This window comes from Myotis davidii, unplaced genomic scaffold (assembly GCF_000327345.1).
Source record: "Myotis davidii unplaced genomic scaffold, ASM32734v1 scaffold401, whole genome shotgun sequence".
Lineage (NCBI taxonomy): Eukaryota > Metazoa > Chordata > Mammalia > Chiroptera > Vespertilionidae > Myotis > Myotis davidii.
In genome coordinates, this window is record NW_006291020.1 from 518,141 (window position 1) to 540,433 (window position 22,293).

Here is a 22,293-nt window from a genome sequence, read left to right on the forward strand (position 1 = left end):
TATTGATTTTTTTACAGAGAGGAAGGGAGAGAGATAGAGAGTTAGAAACATCGATCAGCTGCCTCCTGCACACCCCCCACTGAGGATGCGCCTGCAACCAAGGCATATGCCCCTGACCAGAATCGAACCCGGGACCCCCCAGTCCACAGGCCAATGCTCCATCCACTGGGCCAAACCGGTCAGGGCAGCAGCTCAATTTTTAAGTGTTTAAGTTGGCTGCACTAATTTGCAATTACATTGACAGTATAGGCCAAGCATATCAAACTCAAAGGCTAACACGGGCCAAATAAACAAGGTTTAAGTTTATGTGGGCTGCAAAAAACAAAAGCTTCATTTTTCATAGAAATGTAGGTTTATTTCGATAGAGACATGCTGAATACAAAGGGCTGAAATAAATGAGTCATCGTTAACATAAAATAATAGAACCTTTTAATAAAAATTAATATTTTTTCTTGAACATTAACTTGCCAGACCCTGAATAACTGCACAAATAAATAAGCGTAACGCAAATAAACTTATTTTTCTTGTTCTCAGAAAGTGAAATATTTCCTCTTGCGCACACCAAACAAGTCAGTGCAAGACTAATGACGTGGCAGTCGGCTGCTAAAATATTCGCTGCTAGTATTAGTGGAAATGGTGTGCCTGCGCCTAAGGTGTGCAAGGGAAATGAATGCAACACGATTATAGTAATCAGTCATTAGCGAACATTGTAGTTTGTTATTAATAACCAGAGGCCCGGTGCATGAAAATTCATGCACTGGAGGTGGGGGGGGTCTCTCAGCCGGCCTGCCCCCTCTCACAGTCTGGGAGCCCTCAGGGCAAGGAGGCGACTCGGCAATCAGGAAAGCAACGCCCCATCACACCTCTGCCACTGCCGGCAGCGCAAGCCTCGGCTGGCCCTGGTTACCTGAGCATCAGGCGGCTCTAGGCAGCTGGGCAGCTGGGCAGCCGCCATCCGAGGCTTGCCTGCGCCTCACACCAGCCCTGAGCAGCTGGGAGGACTGGGGGACTCTGGAGGCAGGTACATAGTGTCCGGGCCCGCCTGCCACCCCAGTGGGGCTGAGAGTACTGGGCACCGCCATCTTGTGGCTGTGGGCGCTGCTGTCTTTGAGGGTGGGGCAGTCAGTTAACATATTCCCTCCTTATTGGCTGTGGGCACTGCCATCTTTGTGAAAGCATGGGGGTCAATTAGCATATTCTCTCTTTATTAGATAGGATTATGTATGTGGAAGGCGATGCCCCATCACACCTCTGCTGCTGCCACTGCCGGCAGCACAAGCCTCAGCCAGCCCTGGTTACGGCACCTTGGGCTGGCCCTGGGGGGCTGGGCAGCTGACATGTGAGGCTTGCCTGCGCCTCGGGCCGGCCTTGGGGGGCTGGAGGGCTGAGGGGACTGGAGGACTCTGGAGGCAGGTGTTGTGGGCCGTGAGTTTGACATGCTTGGTGTAGGCAAGGGTTCCCCTTTCTCTACAACCTTGCCAGCATTTTTTATTTGTTGATTTATTGATGATAGCCATTCTGACAGGTGTAAGGTGATATCTCATTGTGGTTTTGATCTGCATTTTCCTAATGATTGGCAGTGATGTTGAGCATCTTTTCATGTCTGTCAGCCATCTGTATGTCTTCTTGGGAGAAATGTCTGGTCATGTCCTCTGCCAATTTTTAAATTGAATTGTTTAGGTTTTCTAGTGTTAAGTTGTAGATCTTTATATAGTTTAGATATTAACCCCTTATTGGATGTATCAATTGTGAATTTTCTCCCATTCATTCAGTAGATTGTCTTTTCCTTTTGTACGTGTCCTTCACTGTGCAAAGTTTTTTAGTGTGATGTAGTCCTATTTATTTATTTTATTTCCCTTATTTAAGGAGGTATATCTAAAGAGATACTAAAAGCAGTGTCAAAGAGTTTACTTGTCTATGTTTTCTTCTAGAAGTTTTATAATTTCAGGTCTAACTTTAAACATAACTACTTCTTAAAATTGATTTTTTAGAGAGGAAGGGACAGCGAGAGAAACATCAATGTGAGAGCAAAATATGGATTAGCTGCATCCTGGTCACCCCCCACTGGGGATCGAGCCCAAAACCTGGGCATGTGCCCTCACTGGGACTCCAGCTGGCAACCTTTTGGTGCATGGCATGACACCCAACTGAGCCTCAGTGGCCAGGGCTCGGGTCTAACATTTAACATTTAAGTCTGTAATCTATTTTGAGTTTAATTTTGTATATTCTGTAAGAAAGTGATCCAGTTTTATTTTTTGCTTGTATCTGTCCAATTTTGTCAACACCACTTATTGAAGAGAGTGTCTTTACCCCATTTTATATCCTTGTCTCCTTTGTTGTAGGTTAATTGACCATGTAAGCGAGGCTTTGTTTCTGGGCTCTCTATTCCATTCATCTATATCTCTGTTTTGTGGCAGTACCATACTGTTTTGATTATTGTAGCTTTGTAGTATAGTTTGATACCTCCTACTTTGTTCTTTCTCAAGATTTCTTTGACTGATTGGGATCTGAGTATTAAGTTTTATTTGGAATCATTGTTATAAAAAATAGGTTAGAAATATTGCAAAACTTCATTGTAAATTCCTTGTTTACAAATTGATTTATGCTGTGGTTCAGTTTATGTTTTTTATATGAACATAGTAAAAAATAGCAGTTTCTGTATCCATCAATATTACAATCCTTTACTGCTCTGCTATCGCTAATGGAGCTTTTTCATTAGATTTGAAGAGAAAGTTAGATAATGAGTTCATTCCCATTAAAAAGAAAATTAACCCATATTAAGGAAAAGAAATAAATTTTGACATCCTCTCTTCAGCTGTCCTTGATAATCACTTATGAGGCTATTTTGCAAGCTTCTTATGGAATTTGTCATTTGCCAGAGTATGATAGAAAAAACTATCCTGGAAATGAGCAAGCAAATACAACATTTCAAACAGATCAGCTTGTGTACTGCATGTTATTTAGCTTTTAATGAGACACTTTATTTTTTTATTTTATAGGAATATATTTGTCCCAGATGTGAATCAGGCTTTATTGAAGAAGTGACAGATGATTCCAGGTATTGTACAAGCTCATGAATAAATCAGGCATCTGTTATCAGAATTACTTTCTGTCAGCATTGTCTGAATGAATAGAAAGAAATTTGTTTTGTAACTTACACTGTCTGCTGAGAGGAAGGTGGGCGGATTTGGAGGGGGAGAAAAGTGGCAGAGGGAAAGGAGAAGAAAAATGGGAAGATTTGGCAACTGATGTGATAGTGGGTGTGATGAAATGTTTTATTTCTCATTGTGTGTGACTTGCTTTGGAAACCTATAGCCATAACGGTATCAGGTAAATTTTCTGGTTTATTTTCCGAGACTTTAGAGGTCTCTTAGATTATTGATTACTTTTTAGTGATCACTGTTGTTCGAAGGTAAACTGTTGTTACCTCCTTGGTGGGCTTGGGAGTAACATCTGACAAAGATATAAAATAAATAGGCTGTTTTCTAGCAAGGAAACTGAGTTGTTATTCTGCCTTGAGGAAGCTTTGGGTCCTTATTCTTATTGGAATTATTGCCACCAACTGTATGCCATCTTCCTACTGTAATATTAATAGTTTGTAATACTTGAAATTGGCTCCCTTTGGAATGCTTGAAATTTTTAAAATGTATTTTATTTATTTCAGAGAGGAAGGGAGAGGGAGAGAGAGATAGAAACATCAATGATGAGTGAGAATCATTGATCAGCTGCCTCCTGCATGCCCCCAATTAGGGGATCAAGCCTGCAACCTGGGTCTGTGCCCTTGACCGGAATCAAATCCGGGACCCTTCAGTCCACAGGCTGACACTCTAGTCTATCCACTGAGTCAAACCAGCTGGGGCTTGAAATATTTGAAAGTGACTGTATTATACTAGTATATTACTTATTGATTAGTATGAATAAGACTATAAAAACTTAATAAGCAGTAGAATAGCATTGATATGATGGCCTTTTTGGCTAAATATAGTGGCACATTTATTTTTTTTCTGACTGTGTAGTTAAACCTTAGTTAGACAGTGGAAGTACTGACGATAAAAATCTGTAATCTGAAGCTTTTAATCTTGATTTGGGGGATTTTAATGGCAGTAAATAATTCCTTTACTGTTGCTCTTGGCAGAATCTAAGCTTGAAGGTCCCTTCCACAACCAGGAAAACCTACATATTTTACAGTATGTACTACTAGTTTAACTTTATCAGTGATTGGTGATTTTATATACGAATGAGTTGGAGCTTCTGCGACAGTAAATGGCATGGGATCTAGTTTGTTATTAGCACTTAAATGTTAATCTAATAATCTTGGTTTTAAATAACACAATACCAACTCTAATAGTATAAAACCAGCATGATAGCAAAATTAGCAATTATGTGTGGATGGCATGCTAATTTGGGTAGCTTTTTATTTGTGCTCTTATAATTGCATCAAATACTTATTTCCAGCATTTAGGCTCTGCATGTGTTACATAAAGAGCATATTTGCTTTTGGGTGGCAATTATGGGTTTACCTTTCTAAGTTTTCAAATAGTAACCTGGTTTTTTTTAGGCCTATATACAAAGCACGGTTATAAATGAGGATCATGGGTAACTGCAGATGAGTCTTTTCCAGCAGGGGACTATGAATTCTATGGATCCTGTTAGTTGACTTAGTAATTCTTTAATTTGTGCCTTTGTAGAGTAGAGATTGTCCTGTGCAGGTGCTATTAATAGCAATTACTACAATGCAAAGATTAGTGTTTTAAATGGTTGAAGAAATCTTTCTCTTACTATCATTCTCTCAGAGGCAGCATGATATTTCCTTCTACAAAGTTCATAAACAGTTGCCAATTTGAATACTTAGAAATTGCAGTGGCAAGTTGTGTACAATGAAAACTAATGAGGAAATCCTTTTATGTAAATATTGGATAATGGGCCCCATTTGCTACTAAACATTTCATCTTGTCAACGTAAGAAATATTCAGACCTGTAGAGAATTGTTGTGAGTTTATTTGAGCCACTGTCAACAGTTGCCAGGAAGCAAAATCTCAAGAATTGAGAAAATGCTCCAGAGAATGGCAGTTTTTTATCTTACTTTATTTATAATCAAGAGAGAAGGTATAAGTAGGTTGCGTGAAATCTATTGGTGATAGATGAGGGAGGTGGGAGAAAGCAAAATGGGAAACCTCTGGAATTAGATAAAAAGCAAAATGATAGACATGTACATCTTTTACATAGGTGGTTACAGGAGGGTTAACAGTCAACAATTAACACAATAAAAATAACAGTGAGAATTTGTGGTCACTGGTTGTGCCCTTAGGGGTATGGAGAAAGGGAAGTTACCCTGTCTACCAAATAGACAGACAGGTCAGACAGGTCAGACAATAGACAGGCTTAAGTAACGCTGACTTTTGTCTGGGAAGATTCTAGCCTAGGACTTGACTAGCTGCCATAACTGCTTGTAGTTAAAAAGTTTTCATTTCAGACCATCTTACGTGGTTACTTTAGGTCTCTGTATTTGTAAGCCCGCCACACAGGCCTCCCCTGAGCGGGTCAGGTTTAGTATATGGCCCCTTTTCATCCACGGTCTAGAGGGGCACCTTGTACATGTTCTTAAGCTTTATAACATGTCAGAACAATGTTGTGTTTTATTATCCCTTCTCTGTGATCAGCCCTATCATTTTAAAATACTAAGTAAGGAATTTTAAGGCCAGGGGGGATGCCGAGGGACTTTAAGGGGGAGTAGAATCCCAGAAGATATCGATGGCTTTAATTACCAAGGAGATTGGAGTCCCTGAAACCATGTCATGTGATAAAGGCAAGAAACAGCCTTGGAAGCCTGTCTAGGCTTGAGCAATAAAATGGCTGCACAGCCACTCAACTTTTTTCTTAAAGTATGTGGTAGTTATTTACTTATTTGGCATCGATTGTAGGGTACTCTTGGGCTTGTTCTACATCTGAAGTATTTTTTACAAAAGCATTTAAACTTCTGAACCAATACAGGTGTTAAATGGTTTCTAAATAGAAAATTATAAGGCCTGGGAATGATTGCATGGACTTTGGTATTTGCTTTGCTTTTTCACTTTTGGTTTCTGACGAATCAGGATGTGTGTTTCCTCGATAAGCTCAGCACAGTGCCCGGCTTGGTGGTGTAATTCTGAAAATGAAAGCCATTTATTGTAGTTTGTGGACTTTATATCATTGGGGTGAGTGTGGGGTGCGGTTGTGCCACTTATGTGTGTCTCTTGAGGTAAAAGTGGTCTCCGTTGGTTCTTGTGGTTCTTTTTCCGCACCCCTTCCCCAAAGGCGTAGCCAGTTTTCTCTCTGCAAATTTCATGAGGACATTATTTCTCCCTGTCATTGGGAATAGACCGTTATTTTATTGTTTACACATGTGATACTAATTTAACAACTTTTATTTTCAAGTACCAACATAGAATATGGCATTGCAGTGTTTTCAAAAGTGGTGAATGCTCTGTATAATGTCTGACACATAAATAAACACTCTATATATACTTGCATGAATAAAATCCAGTCTTTTTTTTCTGGGGGGGGGGTAGTATTTACACCAAGAAAATTGACAAACACTACAAATCAGGGCCTCCTTCCCCTCTCCTCCCCCCAATTTTTAAGCATTTACTAGCATACCATAATAGACATTTTTTCAAGTATTTTTTTTCTCTTTATATAAAGAAACAGACTCTTGAAAACTTTTTCAAGTTTATTACATACATTCCTTTTCCTTGGTAGAAATAGAGTACTCACTGAAACATGTTAAATATCTTTGCCATCAAACTGTTTCTTACACTATTGTAGGTGGCTGTGGGGTCCGAGCAAACCTGGGTTCAGCAACCTCGGTACTTGGGTTCTGGCTAGGAAAGAATTCAGAGCCAAGACCAACATAAGAGAACATTTACTTGTTAAACCACAGAGGTAGAAGTAATTCCTAGAAGAAATGGGCTTAGGAAAGTTATAGAGGTAAAGGAAGGGCGGTTGGAGCTTGGGAGTGAGGAAGCTATGGGTTGGGGGTCGGAAAGGGGAGAAGGGGAAGGAGAAAGGGAAGGAAAAGGCATTGGCGCAGGCTTGCTCTCGGGAGGAAGAGCCCGCTGGGTCCTCCAGTTTATGGGTTTTAAGGGTGGAGATTTTAGGGGAGGTCCCAGGGGAAGATCTTAAGGGAATATTCAGTAGCTTTGCAGGTGTGTTCCTCCTGGGTCTAGGTCTTCACTGATTGATTGGTCTGTACCAGGGTAGGGTGTCATTAGCCAATGCAGCTGGTCCTGAGGTCAGCCGTGGCATTATTTCTCTGGTTTTGCTGATTTTCTGGGCCTGGAGCTGAAATACAACTGAGGCCTAAATGTTATCTCTAAGGAGGAAAGGTCTGGGGGTCCAAACTGCCTGACCAGCAATGTGCTAGGGGAGGAAAGGTCGCTCTGGGGGCAAGGTCCCAGCCTACAGTTGTCCATTGCTAAGCCCCTGGGGGTTTCCACCCTAGTGACCTTATTCTGTACTTGGCCCATTGCCCTGCTCTGCTTACTTGTCTGCCTACTACACTATTATTCAAATAACCTGCTCCCTTGTTAATCTAGCCTTCTATTTTTTTTTAAACCCCACCCAAGGATATTTTTCCATTGCTTTTACATAGAGTAGAAGGGAGGTGGGGGTGGCGGGGAGAGAAACATTGTTGTGAGAAAGACGCATGCATGGGTTGCTTCCCACAGGTGCCCCTACCAGGGCTGGGATCCAGCCTGCAACCACGGTACGTGTCTTTAACCGGAATCTAGCCTACGACCTTTGGGTGCACGGGCTGATGCTCTAACCACTGAGCACTTGCCAGGGCCTAGCCTTCTATTTTAACTAAATCCTAGGTCCTTTTAACTTTCCTCTTCAAGTTTGACTGCCTCTCCTCAATTCCCCCCATACCTTTCAAGCTTTCTGAAAGAGAGGACCAGCATTTTTTTTTTTTTTAAATATATTTTATTGATTTTTTCACAGAGAGGAAGGGAGAGAGATAGTTAGAAACATGGATGGGAGAGAAACATCGATCAGCCGCCTCCTGCACATCTCTCACTGGGGATGTGCCCGCAACCCAGGCACATGCCCCCGACCGGAATCGAACCTGGGACCCTTCAGTCCGCAGGCCGACGCTCCATCCACTGAGCCAAACCGGTTCCGGCAGGACCAGCATTTTTAATGGTAAAGGTGAACTTTTTCAAAGGCAATAACTTTGTAGACAATCAAACAAGAATGGCCAGGTTTGCTTTGCCTGGTAAGCACTAGATCCTGTTAGCTGCTACTTCAACACTCCTAGGCTTTTGAGTGTCAGAGAGAAAGCAATACACTGAGTCCCTTTTGTTTACACACCAGAAGATTAAGTTTCCTTAAATTCCAAAGGAAGTTGGGAAGATTAACTTTCAGATAGGAAACTTCATAGGCTGGGCCGGCCGAGAAAAGGAGAAAGAAAATCAGATCAGCCTCAAGCATTTCCATCAAGGGATGAAATTTTAAATCATGTCTCACACCCATTTCTTATTTATCAGGGCTTGTGCCCAGCAATGATACCATTTGATTGTGGGTTGTGAGCTTGACTGCAACTTGTTTTGTTTGTTTTAAGGAAAGTAAAGAGCTAAATATTATTTGCTAAACTCAGGCCACACTGTTAACCAATGTAATTCAGTGTTGTTTAAACCCTTCATTTTCTTAAGTTTTTCCATAACCTGGAATTAACTAGCTAAGTGCTTCTTATTATCAACCTCCCTGCCACTGTAGGCACTGGTCATGTCTATTTGAGAAAAGCATTTGTTCACAAACCATAGTTTTCCAGCCTGGCTAGTTTTCTCTCATGAATACAAACAAAATGTTCTACACGTGGAAATATGCCGTGTTTGTTTCTATTTTGACTCCAAGCTCATATTTCAGGAGCGGGGAGCAGTTCCTGTCTGGCTGAAGTTCTCAGAACAGCCTTCTCTCCACCTTAACTGTACCCACAGTGCTGAACCCTCCATCTAGAGCAGTGGTTCTCAGCCTTGGCTGCACATTAGAATCACCTGGGAATCTTTTTAAAATCCTGATTTCTGGGCCTCATCCTCCGGAAATTCTGTTTCTTTGTGACTCATGTTGTGGCCCCACCCCATAACAAAGAAACAGAATTTCCGGAGGATGAGGCCCAGAAATCAGGATTTTAAAAAGATTCCCAGGTGATTCTAATGTGCAGCCAAGGCTGAGAACCACTGATCTAGAGGGAACCCCCTTCCTCTGCCACGCAAGACCAATTCTGCAGCACCCTTTCCAACTTCCTGGATGAAACTGACATGTCTTTCTCTTGCTCCACCCAGGAGCACCTATCACCACCCCCACCACCATCCTCATTCTCTGTCAAGGACTTTCTGGGTGCCAACCACTGTTTTACATGTGTTAAGTAATCTTCACCAACTACCCTATTATAAGTGCCATTATTCTTCCCACTTGATACACAAGGACACTGAGGCACTGAGAGGTTGGTGCTTGAAGTCACTCAGCTGGTAGATGACAGAGCGGGACCCTTCCAGGGACTGTGCACTCAAGTGCTCTGCCATCGCCCCTGCTTCATTGAGCTAGTTAGCTACACAGTTGTTGCTCTGATGTTTACACATGTGATACTAATTTAACAACTTCTATTTTCAAATTATCAATATGGAATATGGCATTGCAAGGTTTTCCAAAAGTGATGAGTGCTCTGTATAATGTCTGACACATAATAAACATACTACATATACCTACCTGTATTAATAAAATACAGTCTTTGCCCTCTGAACTTATATTTATGAAAGGAGGGACAGGTAGAAATGGATGGGACGAATTCTAGATATTTACAGTAGAATTTGAATCAAAGTCAGAGTGTAGAGGAGTGTGGGGGAATCTCATTTGGTTGGTGAGTTCAGAAGAGACTTACTGGAGGACATTGCATTTGAGATGGGCCCTGAAGGATCGGTAGGATAATCAAAGAATAGGGTAATCTATCAGGAGAAGAAAAAAATATTTAGTGAGCCCTTTTATAATGTGCTAAATTTAGTAACAGACTTCTTACATTACTACATCTTAAGAATATATTTTTATTGATTTCAGAGAGGAAAGGAGAAAGAGATAGAAACATGAGTGATGAGAGAGAATCATTGATTGGCTGCCTCCTGCACACCCCCTGCTGGGGATCGAACCTGCAATTCTGGCATATGCCCTTGACCAGAATCAAACCCGGGACCCTTCAGTTCGCAGGCTGACGCTCTATCCACTGAGCCAAACCAGCTAGGGCCTTACATTACTATATTTAATCATTGCCAAGAAATATTAACTATAGTTATTTGGTGGTTGAATGGCTTTTTAATGAAATATTATTTTGAGAATCTTCTTGCCCTCTTGAGGATGAATGTTGGTTTTTTTTTCTTTTGCTAAGTCAAATTTCAATTGCTTTGCTGGCTCTCTGTAGGTCCTTCTCTGTGGTGGCCCTTTACCTCAATTTTCCACTTGATTTTGTTGTTATAATTAAAATTTTTTAATTGATTTTAGAGAGAGAGATGGGGGAGGTTGAGAGGGAGGGAGAAAGGAAGGAGAGAGGGAGAGGGAGAGGAAGGGAAGGAGAAAGAGAGTGAGAGAGAGAGAGAGAGACCCCCACATGTTGCTCCACCGCTCACTGGTTGATTCTTGTATATGCCCTGACCAGGGATCTAACCCATGATCCTGGCGCATTGGAATGACACTTCAACCAGCTGAGCTACCTGGCCAGGGCTGTAGTTATAGTTTTTGTTTTTGTTTTGTTTTGTAGATATATTTTTATTGATTTCAGAGGAAGGGAGAGGGAGAGAGAGATAGAAACATCAATGATGAGAGAAAATCATTGATTGGCTGCCTCCTGAACACCCCACACTGGGATTTGAGCCCACAACCCGGGCATGTACCCTGACTGGGAATCAAACCCATGACCTCCTTGTTCATAGGTCGATGCTCAACCACTGAGCCATGCCAGATGGGCTGCAGTTACAGTTTTTTATAGATTAATTCACATGCCGGTTGGTCATAGTTTTCTTTGTAGGTGTCAGGTTGAGATGAGTAATTTTTCCTTATTGGGCTGTGTTCTCATTGCAACATTCTCTGTGAAGCTTCTGAGAGGGAAGCTTGTTTCTGGGAATAGAGTCACTTACTCCCTTTTCTCTTTAGTTTTTTAGGTGGTGGTGGCAACCGGATGGACAATAGCACATCAACACATTTTACAGAGGTGAGTTTGCCTTTGGGTGTAGGGATGCTTCAGGTAGTGGGTGGATGTTAAAATCATGACATATTTTCACATCTCTGAGCAGCAAAATATCAGAATGGATAGGGCACATGTGGACAAGGGTAGCCCTTACAATGGTTTGTGTTTTTAGCAGCTGGGACTTTGGCATATTACTTTTGGTAAAGCTTTGCTTACAGTAACAGCCTCTGTTTTGAACCTGACAGGATTTTGAATTCTGTTTTATTGTGTGTAATGGTGTGAAAATAAAAAGCTTGTGTTTTTGAAATAATAGTGTTGCAGATCCTGCTTTAATGGCATGATGGCCAAGTAAAGAGCAGGTCGGAATGAATTGTTAATAGAAGTCATACTAAGGCACCGTCTTCAACTTTACACAGAGGAACTGGTTTCTAGAAATTACTTCTAATGAACATGGTAGTTTGACATAACTGGAATTAGGGGACTAGATTAAGGGTAAGATATTTACTTGTCTTCCAGATCTCAGGATGGGACTTATAATTAATTTCCAGTTCTTTATATAATGCAGCATCCATATTTTGAGGGGTGGGCAGAAATCTTAACTGTCACTTGAAAACAAGGCATTAGTATGCATCCTGTATACCATTTTATAGTAAATTTAGAGTAATTTTCTTTTTTCACTTTATGGACTTAAAATCTCATTTAGTTTCTTTTTTACCGTTTTAACCATTTTTATTTTCATTTTATTTTAGTGATTAATATTTTGATCCTCACCTGAGGGAGGATATGTTTATTGATTTTAGTGAGAGAGGAAGGGAGGGGGAGAGAAAGATCGATTGGTTGCCTCCTATAAGCGCCTTGACTAGGAATCGAATCCAACCAACTGAGCCATACCAGCCAGGGCTTAACCATTTTTAAATGTACAATTCAGTGGCATTACATACTCTGTTTTTAAACTGTTAGAGTCTGTAGCCTACCAGCTCAGCCTACAAAAAACGCTGGTTTGTTTTTGCTCCTATTGCCACAGTACTTGACTCTAGAAAGCTAACAGATGCTAAAAAAAAAAGAAGTTAAATCCCATAATCAGAATTTCTTTGTGTTTCAGGATTACATTAGCCTTTTCCAGAGATAGCTCAAGTACTTGAACTAGTAGAATTTTTAGTGTTTATATGTGTGTACAAAGATGTCTTTGAACTCACATTTTAATTTTTTCACTTTGATGGATTGAAAAACATTATTTAAAATTTATTCTGTTTGCCAGGCCTGGAAGTCTTTTATGATTTTAGTATTTTCCTTCTGTGTGTGCTATTTCCTTGATAACACAGATTGTTGCTTATTAATTATACATATGCAAAAAAACTTCATCTGATATTTTTTTAAGTGTTAGTTCTCTTTTAGGAAATGGAAATACATTGGTTTGTCAGTTTTGTAGATATGACTCACCAGGAAGAGATGCATTAAGAAGAAAAATAAATATATGTAGTCAGTTTCCTAACTTTAGTAATGCTAAATCTGACACTGATGGCATAAGCTATTCTCTAGGTGTTAAAATAATTTTGCTGAGTCATAACTTGTTCTTCAGAGTTTGTAGTAATGCCTAGTTTTCTCTCTGTAGAATTCCCTTGTCATCATGCGTGGATATTTTAGTATTATCCTTTTTAAATGATATTTTACATTTAAAAAAATCTGTCTATATAATATAGAAATTACCAAGGGTGGGTCTGTGTGTGTGTGTGTTAATCCTAACCTGAGGATATTTATTCCCCATTGATATAAAAAAATATATATAATTTTATTGATTTCAGAAAGGAAGGAAGAGAAAGAGATAGAAACATCAATGATAAGAGAGAATCATTGATTGGCTGCCTCTTGCATGCCCCCTACTGGGTGAGTGCACTGACTGGGAATCAAACCATGACCTCCTGGTTCATAGGTCAACACTCAACCACTGAGCCACACCCGTAGAGGCCTCCATTGATTTTTAGAGAGTGGAGGGTTGTGAGGAAGAGAAAGAGGCAGGGAGAGAGAGAGGAAGAGAGAAAAACATTGCAGTGAAAGAGACACATCAACTGATTACCTCCTGTATGAGTCCTGACCAGGGCCGGGGATCCAACCTGCAACCCAGGCATGTGCCCTTGACCAGGAATCGAACCTGAGACCCTTCAGTGCTCAGGCTGACTCTCTAACCACTGAGCAAGGCTGGCCAGCGCATTGTCAAGGGTTTTAAAAAAATCAGCTGAGTTGCCGAAACCGGTTTGGCTCAGTGGATAGAGCGTCAGCCTGTGGACTGAAAGGTCCCAGGTTCGATTCCGGTCAAGGGCATGTACCTTGGTTGCGGGCACATCCCCAGTAGGAGATGTGCAGGAGGCAGCTGATCGATGTTTCTCTCTCATCGATGTTTCTAACTATCTCTCTCCCTTCCTCTCTGTAAAAAATCAATAAAATATATATTAAAAAAAAAAATCAGCTGAGTAGTCTATATTGAGTGCTTTAACAGCACCCTGCTAAAAGTAGGGACAAGAAGCAAATATCATGGTTACCTTACCCACAAGAATTTATAATTTTGTTGGAGAAGTGCAAACACGTATGAAACAAATAAGTAAACAAGAAAGAGTATAATAAAATTATTGTGCCCTATCCGGTTTGGCTCAGTGGATAGAGCATTGGCCTGAGGATGCAAGGGTCCCAGGTTCAATTCCGGTCGGGGGCATGTACCTTGGTTGCTGGCATGTACCCAGTGGGGTGTGTGCAGGGGCAGTTGATCGATGTTTCTCTCTCATCAATGTTTCTGGCTCTCTATCCCTCTCCCTTCCTCTCTGTAAAAAATCAATAAAATATATTTTTAAAAAAATTATTGTGGTGCCTGGCCAGGTACTCAGTGTTTAGAACATTGTCCCGATGTGCCAAGGTTGCAGGTTTGATCCCCAGTCAGAGCACATACAATGAATGCATAAATGAGTGGACTAACAAATCAGTTTCTCTCTCTCTCTCTCTCTCTCTCTCTCAATCAAAATCAAATAAAAATAAAAATTATTGTGGGGTCTATGTAACACGCTCGGGAGGGAGAGATTGTATTAGGTGAGCTGCAGTCTTTGTAAAGTCTTTAGGAGGAGAGGTCAAATGACTTAGTGATATCCTTGGAATCAAATTGCCTGAGTTCAAATCTTGGGCCTACCACTTATTTACTGGATCTGTGACCTGGACAGAATTACTTCAGATCTCTCTGTACATGTTGTCTCATCTGTAAATTAGGGAAAAGAATACCTCATGGGATTGTTGTGAGGGTTAAGTGAGTTAGTACATGTCAGGTGTGTAGGCCAATGTGCCTGCCATATAGAGAGTGTTCATAAATGTTTGCCATTATTACTAGTAAAACTTCATGCAGAAGGAAAACAAGGCTTTCTTCAAGTACGAGATACTTGAAGGGGAGGTGGAATTTAGATAAGCAAAGAGGTGAGAAAAAGATAATATTTATAGCTATAAAGTTTTATGTGATGTCCCTGAAGAAGAAAACTTAGAAAGTTATATATAGAAACCGAAGTTCTTCTTTTCCATATTTTAGTTGGTAATTTCAGCAGAGACTTAGGCTCAGTTTTGCTGTTTTCTTTAGCCAGAGCTGCTTGTGCAATGAAAAGGTTATTTTCTATAATTAAACTATTTACTAATAGCTACATAAATATTAGATATATTAGAAAAGGCTTAGTCCAACCAAAATTTCAAACAGAATCAGTATTGTTTTTTTCAAGTGAATCTGAGGTGGGGAGATGGAGAGAGTGGGTGAGGATAGAGTGAAGGTGGGAGGAGGCTGGTTGCCAGTTAACCTGTGAGAGTCAGTGGAAAGTGAATTATAGAAATGGTGCTAACAGTTTGTAGAGAGATGACATTGCTCTACTGTGGTCTCTGATAACCTGGGAATTGAGCCCATGGCTACCTGAGGGTTTCATTGATCATTTGAAAGCTTCTGACCATGACCTGGTGCCGGTGAGACATCTGATCTGAGAGTCTCAGCTTACCGGAATGGATCACTTCATTGCAGGAATGGCTGTGACTGCTGTTTCAGATTAGCAGAATATAAGATAGATGGCTTCCTAGAAAAAGAACACCCAGTATACACACAAGGGAAGGGAGCGCTGAGCAGCCTGGTTTATATTTATTTAAATAAAATTTGTTTTACATATATAGCATTGTAATGGTAATTCTAATAGGCATTAAAAAATATCTGGCCCTAGCTGATTTCTTTGGCTCAATGGATAGAGTGTTCGCCTGCAGACTGAAAGGTCCCAGGTTCGATTCCGGTCAAGAGCACACGCCTGGGTTCCAGGTTTGACCCCCCAGTGGTGGCTGTGTAGGAGGCAGCTGATCAATGATTCTCTCTCATCATTGATGTTTCTGTCTCTATCTCTCCGTCTCTCCGTCTCTCTGTCTCTCTGTCTCTCTGTCTCTCTCTCTCTCTCTCTCCCTCTCTCCCTCCCTCCCTGCCTCCCTCCCTCCCCCTTCCTCTCTGAAATCAATATAAATATATTAAAGAAGGCTGGAGCTCTTTTTCTAAAAGTTCCTTTCATACATTTTCTTCAGGTATTGTCCTGAGGCATAGATACTGAAGGATATTATAACAACATTAAGGAGACTTTTAAAAATGAAAAATCCCCCATATTCTCATTACCTTATTTTAGTTTTATGGATTTCATATAATACTTTTGATTTCTCACATGCTTCCTGTTTTCAGATGCAGACATAGGAGTATACCATGTTGTATTTCTGCTTTAAAAACATTTACTTAGGATTATATTAGATCTTTTTTCTTTCCCCCCCTTTTTTTTAAAGAGAAGTTGTGTTTGTTTTTTCGTTATTTATTTATATTTTTATTGATTTCAGAGAGGAAGGGAGAGGGAGAGCGAGGTAGAAACATCAATGATGAGAATCATGGATCGGCTGCCTCCTGCACACCCCACACTGGGGATCGAGCCTGCAACCTGGGCATGTGCCCTGACCGGGAATCGAACCGTGACCTCCTGGTTCATAGGTTGATGCTCAACTACTTAGCCACGCCAGCCGGGCCAGATCTTTTTTCTTGTCTCTCCATAGTTTACAAGAATTATATTTCATAATTAGCAGAGATGAGGCTCTTGCCACTCACTGCTCAGAAGCATCACTGCTTTGGTGTAGGGGAAAGTAAGGAGGTCAGAGGTGGAAATGCGAGATCTTCACTTTTGGGTATTGCAATTTAAGCCTATAGTTAGCAGGGGTGTGGGACTAGTGTCTGTGGCAGTAGGGGTAGGAGATGAGTCAGTCATCTGTGAGGGCAGTTTTACTTCTGCCCTCTCCTGTATCAGCTCATGCTCTTTTGTGTGTGCTCCTGGGGCCTGTGGAGAAGGCTCTCAATAATCAAGAACAATATTAAGTTAAATTAAATCAAATTCTACCAATTTTGACTTACAGAAATGACAGTTTTAAATCATTAGATATGTAATAAGAAGTTCAGGATTTTAAACGATCCTTTCTGTTTGCTGTTCTTCTAATTCTCAGACATAAGGAGCACTTATTGGAAAGAAAGAACCAAAACTGTCAGTTCACAGTTAACATGATCTTTTATGTAGAAAACCTGATGAATTCCATTAAAAAGCTGTTAGAAATAAGTGTAAGCGCCTGACAGCTTTGGCTCAGTGGATAGAGAGTCGGCCTGTGGACTCAAGGGTCCTGGGTTCGATTCCAGTCAAGGGCATGTACCTTGGTTGTGGGCACATCCCCAGTGGGGAGTGTGCAGGAGGCAGCTGATCAGTGTTTCTCTCTCATGGATGTTTCTAACTCCCTTTCCCTCTCCCTTCCTCTCTGTAAAAAATCAATAAAATATATTTTTTAAAAAAAGAAAGAAGTGTAAGCAAGGTTGCAGAATATAAGAAAGACATATAGAAAATCAGTTGTATTTTTATATATTAGTAGCAATTAGAAAATAAAATTTTAAAAAATACCATTTACAATAGCATAAAAATATGAAATACTTTAACTTTCAGAAAAAATGTATAAGACCTGAGCATGGAGAACTACAAAATATTACTTAAAGAAATTAAAGGTCACCTAGATAGATAAAAGGAGAAATATATCCTGCTTGTGGAACAGAAGACAGTATTGTTAGGATGTCATTTGTGAATTCAGTATAATTCCAGTCAAGATCCCAGTCAGTGTTTTGATAAAAATTGAAAATTTGATTTATAAAATTTTCATATGGAAATGCAAAGTATATAGAATAGTTAGCACAACTTTGATAAAGAAGAAAAACATTAGAGGACTAATACTACCTGATTTCAAGATTTATTATGAAGCTACTAGGGGCCCAGTGCATGAATTCATGCACCTTGAAAGGAACTGTAGGGCCATGAGGCTGCAGTGGGCACAGGGGCGGGTCTCGGCCCATCCTCCACACCCCTGCCCAGCCCTTCCCACTGCAGCCCCACTCCCACTGCCCCCACACGCTGATGGCACCGGCCCCGCTTGCACCTGCTGATGGTGCTGGCCCCCCTCGCACCTGCTGATGGCGTGGAGCGATTGGGGCTGGTGCTGTCAGCGGGTTCTAGCACCAGGCGGGACCACAGTGTGCAGGAGCAAAGAATTTTCAGTAACCACCTGATCACCCCGATGACAGCGACTGGCGACCCGCCTTGGTCTGGCGGCCCCCACTCACCTGCTCCACCATTCCTTCACGGCCTATGCCCGCCATGTTCCGTGCATGCCCCCTGGTGGTCAGCGCTCATCATAGCGACCGGTTGTTCAGTTGTTCTGCTGTTTGGTCTATTTGCATATTAGAGTTCTGTATATATAGATAGTAACCAAGACTATGGTACTGCCATCGAGGTAGATAGATCAGACCAGAATAGCCTGCCTAGTGGCTCAGTTGGTTGAGCATAGGTCCATACATCAAAAAGGTTATGGGTTTGATTTCAGGTCAGGGCACATACCTAGGTTGAGGGTTTGATCCTGTTCAGGAGGGTATGAGAGGCAGCTGATTGATGTTTCTCTCCCCCCGCCCCCCAGTCAATTTTAAAAAAATCATCAGGTGAGGATTTAAAAAGAAACCCAGAATAGAGTCCAGAAATAGACCCCCACACACTGGGGACGAAGGCAGTCCAGGAGAAAAAAGCATATCCTTTTAAACACTTGCTAAAATAATTGGATAGCTGCAGTACAAAAATATGTGCTTTGAAATACATACTTAAAACCATATACAGAAATTAACTCAAAGTGGGTAATAGACTTAAAGTTTATATAAAATTTGAAGAAAACATAGAGAACCTTTGTGACCTTGGGTGTCATTTCTTAGACATGACACCATAATCATGATCCATAAAAAAAAAATAAATTGGACTACATTAAAATAAATAACCTGTGTTCTTCATAAGAATGAAGAAACAAGCCACAGATGAGAAGATAACTTTCAAATCATCTGTTACAGCATGTGTATCTAGACTCTATTAAGAAATCAAAATGGAGTAAGAAAACAACCCATTTTTAGAAATTAGGAAAGGATTCTAATAATCTCCTTCACCAAAGAAGATATACAGATGTTGAATATTACTCCTTTGGAAAATGCAAATAAAAATATCAATGAAATACTACTGCACAACTATTAGAATGGCTAAAATGTAAGACTGACGATACTAAATCTTGGTGAGTGTGGAGCAACTGAAATTGAGTGGAAAAATTATACAACCAATTTAGAAAACAATTTACCTGTTTGTAAAAAAGGTAAAAATACATCTACCATGTGATCCAGTCATTCCATTCTTCTAAATATTTACATAAGAGAAAAGAAAGCATATATCTGCACATATACATATATATATACAAATATTCATAGCAACTTTATTAAACATCAGAAACAACCCAAATGTCTATCAGCAGGTAGATGGATAAACAAATTGTGATACATCCCTACCATGGAATACTAAGCAATATAAGGTATATGGAATACTACTCAGCATAAACTATTGGTTTATGTGAAAATATGGATGACTCTCAAAAATAATTAAGCTGAGTGAAAGAAGGCACACCAAAAGCATATACAATATGATTCCTTTGACATGAAATATCAATTCTTAAAGAATGCAAACCACAGCAAGATCATCGGTTGCTTGGCTACAGGAGGGAGGGAAGTTTCTAGGGCACTAGAAAACATTGGAAGGTCATTATCTTGAAGTTTTCATGAAGCTTTTCAGTCTCAGTTGACTCATCTTTGTAGACCATAATGTTTTTTTTGAGATACAATTCACGTATCATGTAATTTACCCTTTAAAGTATACAATTCAGTGGATTTACTAATTTTGTCAAGTTGTACAACCATCACCACTGTTTAACCTAGAAATTTATCATCACCCTAAAAAGAAACCCTGTACCAATTAGTCTTTCCTTTTTTTCTCTCCAATTCCCCTAGCCTTAGGTAATCACCAATTTATTTTCTGTGCTATGGATTTGCTTATTTAGGACATTTGATATAAATGGAATCATATGTGACCTTTGTGACTGACTTCTTTTGCTTACCATAATGTTTTGAAGGTTCATCCATGTTGTAGCATGTGTCAATACTTCATTCTTCTTTATGGCTCCACAATATTCCATTGTATGAATATACTATATTTTGTTTACCCGCTCATCAGTTGATGGACATTTGAGTTTTTTATGCTTTTTAGCTGTTATGAAGAATACTACTTCGAATATTTGCACACATTTGTGGGTTCAGTGTTTTAATTCTCTTGGGTCTATATAAGTGAAATTTCAGGGTCAGATGGTAACTTTGAGGAACAGACCATAATATTTTAAAAAGTGCTGATATGGTCATGGTTAGCTTATAGCAAATTCTGCTAAATAGAAGATACTGTCCATCCTGTTTTTTATATTGACATATGTAAGTATTTCAGCCCACACATTTTCAGAGGCATTATCTTATTCTTTCACTCAGAGTAACATTTGAGATTTTCAAGACAAAACTTGAAAATAAAGTGTCTCTGTGATTCTTTTGAATGTTTTACTGAAACATAAGTGTTCTCTATTTGTTTTACTTATATAACTCCTGCCCTGAATACCCAGTTTTGTTGTATGAGCTATTTTTTTCCCCTGTGCCTGTCTGAGCCTGCTCAGAGGCAAATGACCTCAAGCTATTTTTAACCTCATGCTGATTTGGTATAAATTTGTGTGCTGTGTGTGTTGTTTTTTTTATAATCCTGTGTTCTATAGTCAGGTTGCATTGTTATTTTGGGACAAATACTTTGACTGTTAGTATTTATTTGCACTAGTTTGCAGTTTACAAACAGAATGCCTCATGCTGCTGTTGAAGCTGCTTCTCAGCTTCCATTCCTTTAGGTTCTTATATATATTAAATGTCAGAACAATTTATATAATTATCAGTGCAGATTATTGATAGTATGAGCTTGGTGATTGATTTTTCTTCTAGTCAAAATTTTCAAATATTTAATTTTTACAAATTAATTATAGTGAAAATAAAGATCGCTTTGAGAATTCTTTTCTGCGAGCAAATGTTGTGGAACTTTTATCTAGTAAGGGAATAATAGTTTTCTTCCTATCTATAATAATAAAAGCGTAATATGCTATTTAGACTGGACAGCCGAAATGCCTTCCGGACATCATTCTGGACGTCCTTCCCGATGAAGCCGTGGCGACAAGGACCGAGGCAGAGGCGGTTTGGGGCGATCAGGCAGGCAGGCGAGTAGTTAGGGGTGATCAGGCAGGCAATCAAGTGGTCAGGGCATCAGGCAGGCAGGCGAGCGGTTACAAGCCAGCGGTCCCGGATTACAAGAGGGTGCAGGCCAGGCTGAGGGACAACAACCCCCCCCCCATCCCCATGCACAAATTTCGTACACAGAGCCTCTAGTAGTTTGCATAAGTGACTAGATGGTGCTGCTTATACTTTCTCACTTAAACTACATTGTAGACCACTTTTCAGACTAGAAGCCAGTGATATCTAACTGGTAGAGACTGTTACTAGAAAGTAAAAGAAAATAAGTGTGATATGGTAAGAAGTGCAAATGGTAGTGAAAAGAAAAGGTGCATTTTTTTCACTGGTGTATTGAGAACTCATTGCTTTTAGTGTGGATGTCATTTTTTGTTCCTCAGATTGGATATTAGAATTTACAAAAAAATTAACAATGTTGTCAAGAGCATGGGAGACTGTAAGCTCTTGTACAGTGCTAGAAGTATAAATTGGTATAGCTCTTTGGAGAGGGTTGATGGACACAATAGATCCAGAGACATAGAAGCATGGATGGAACAGACTGACAAATCTCTGAGAGAAGGCAGGGATAAGTGGCTGTGTTGGGAGAGATTAACCAAAGAACTTACATGCACAAATGCATAAACCATGGACACAGACAATAATGTGAAGGCCAGGAGTGTAGTCTGGTGGGGGTGGGTGGAGGAGGTCTATGGGAAAAGGAAGGAGGCATCTGTAATACAACAGTAAAGATAAGTAAAAAATATATAGTCTGCATTGTCTCGTATAAGTATTGCTACCCCAACTTTTTAATTTTTTGATATAATTTTCATGAAATATCTTTTCCATCCCTTTACTTCCAGTTTGTGTGTGTCTTACTATCTGGAGTGAGTCTCTTGTAGACAGCACTTGTAAGGGTCTTGTTTTGTTATGCATTAAGCCACCATACGTCTTTCGATTGGAGCATCTATATATATATCAAAAGCCCGTGACCCTAATGCTGTAACGATCAAAGGCCAGCGTGGGCGGGTAGGTGGGTAGGGCTGCGAGCGTGGCAGGTGGGTGGGTGGGTGTGCCCATGGTGAGCAGGGCCGCACGATTTTGTGCGCTGGGCTTCTAGTCCTATATAATAAAATGGTAGTATGCACATAGACCGCACAGCAGAACAAAGGAACAACCAATCAAAGCATAATATGCTAATGATATGCCAAGGCTGCTCAGTCACTCACTATGATGTGCACTGACCACCAGGGGGCAGACAGTCAACTGGTCAACCAGTCACTATTACGTGCACTGACCACCAGGCAGCAGATGCTCTGACCAGTAGGTTAGCGGTGGCAGCCAGCAGCCCGGGAAGGGAGCCCTGACT

General features: G+C 40.4%; 1 protein-coding gene across 2 annotated transcripts in view; it reads left to right on the top strand.

Annotated features, from left to right (window-relative positions):
• The window catches only part of RNF115 (ring finger protein 115), a 76,007-nt gene that overhangs the window by 29,339 nt on the left and 24,375 nt on the right, over positions 1 to 22,293 (top strand). The window contains exons 2-4 of one of the 2 annotated variants that reach the window (XM_015564241.1): positions 3,000 to 3,058; positions 4,136 to 4,187; positions 11,176 to 11,233. In XM_015564241.1, coding sequence (XP_015419727.1) covers positions 3,049 to 3,058; positions 4,136 to 4,187; positions 11,176 to 11,233 — 120 coding nt within the window. In that variant the 5' untranslated portion in view covers positions 3,000 to 3,048. Of the gene's footprint in view, positions 1 to 2,999; positions 3,059 to 4,135; positions 4,188 to 9,320; positions 9,428 to 11,175; positions 11,234 to 22,293 lie in introns of those variants that run through there. The other variant, XM_015564242.1, reaches the window with a different exon arrangement.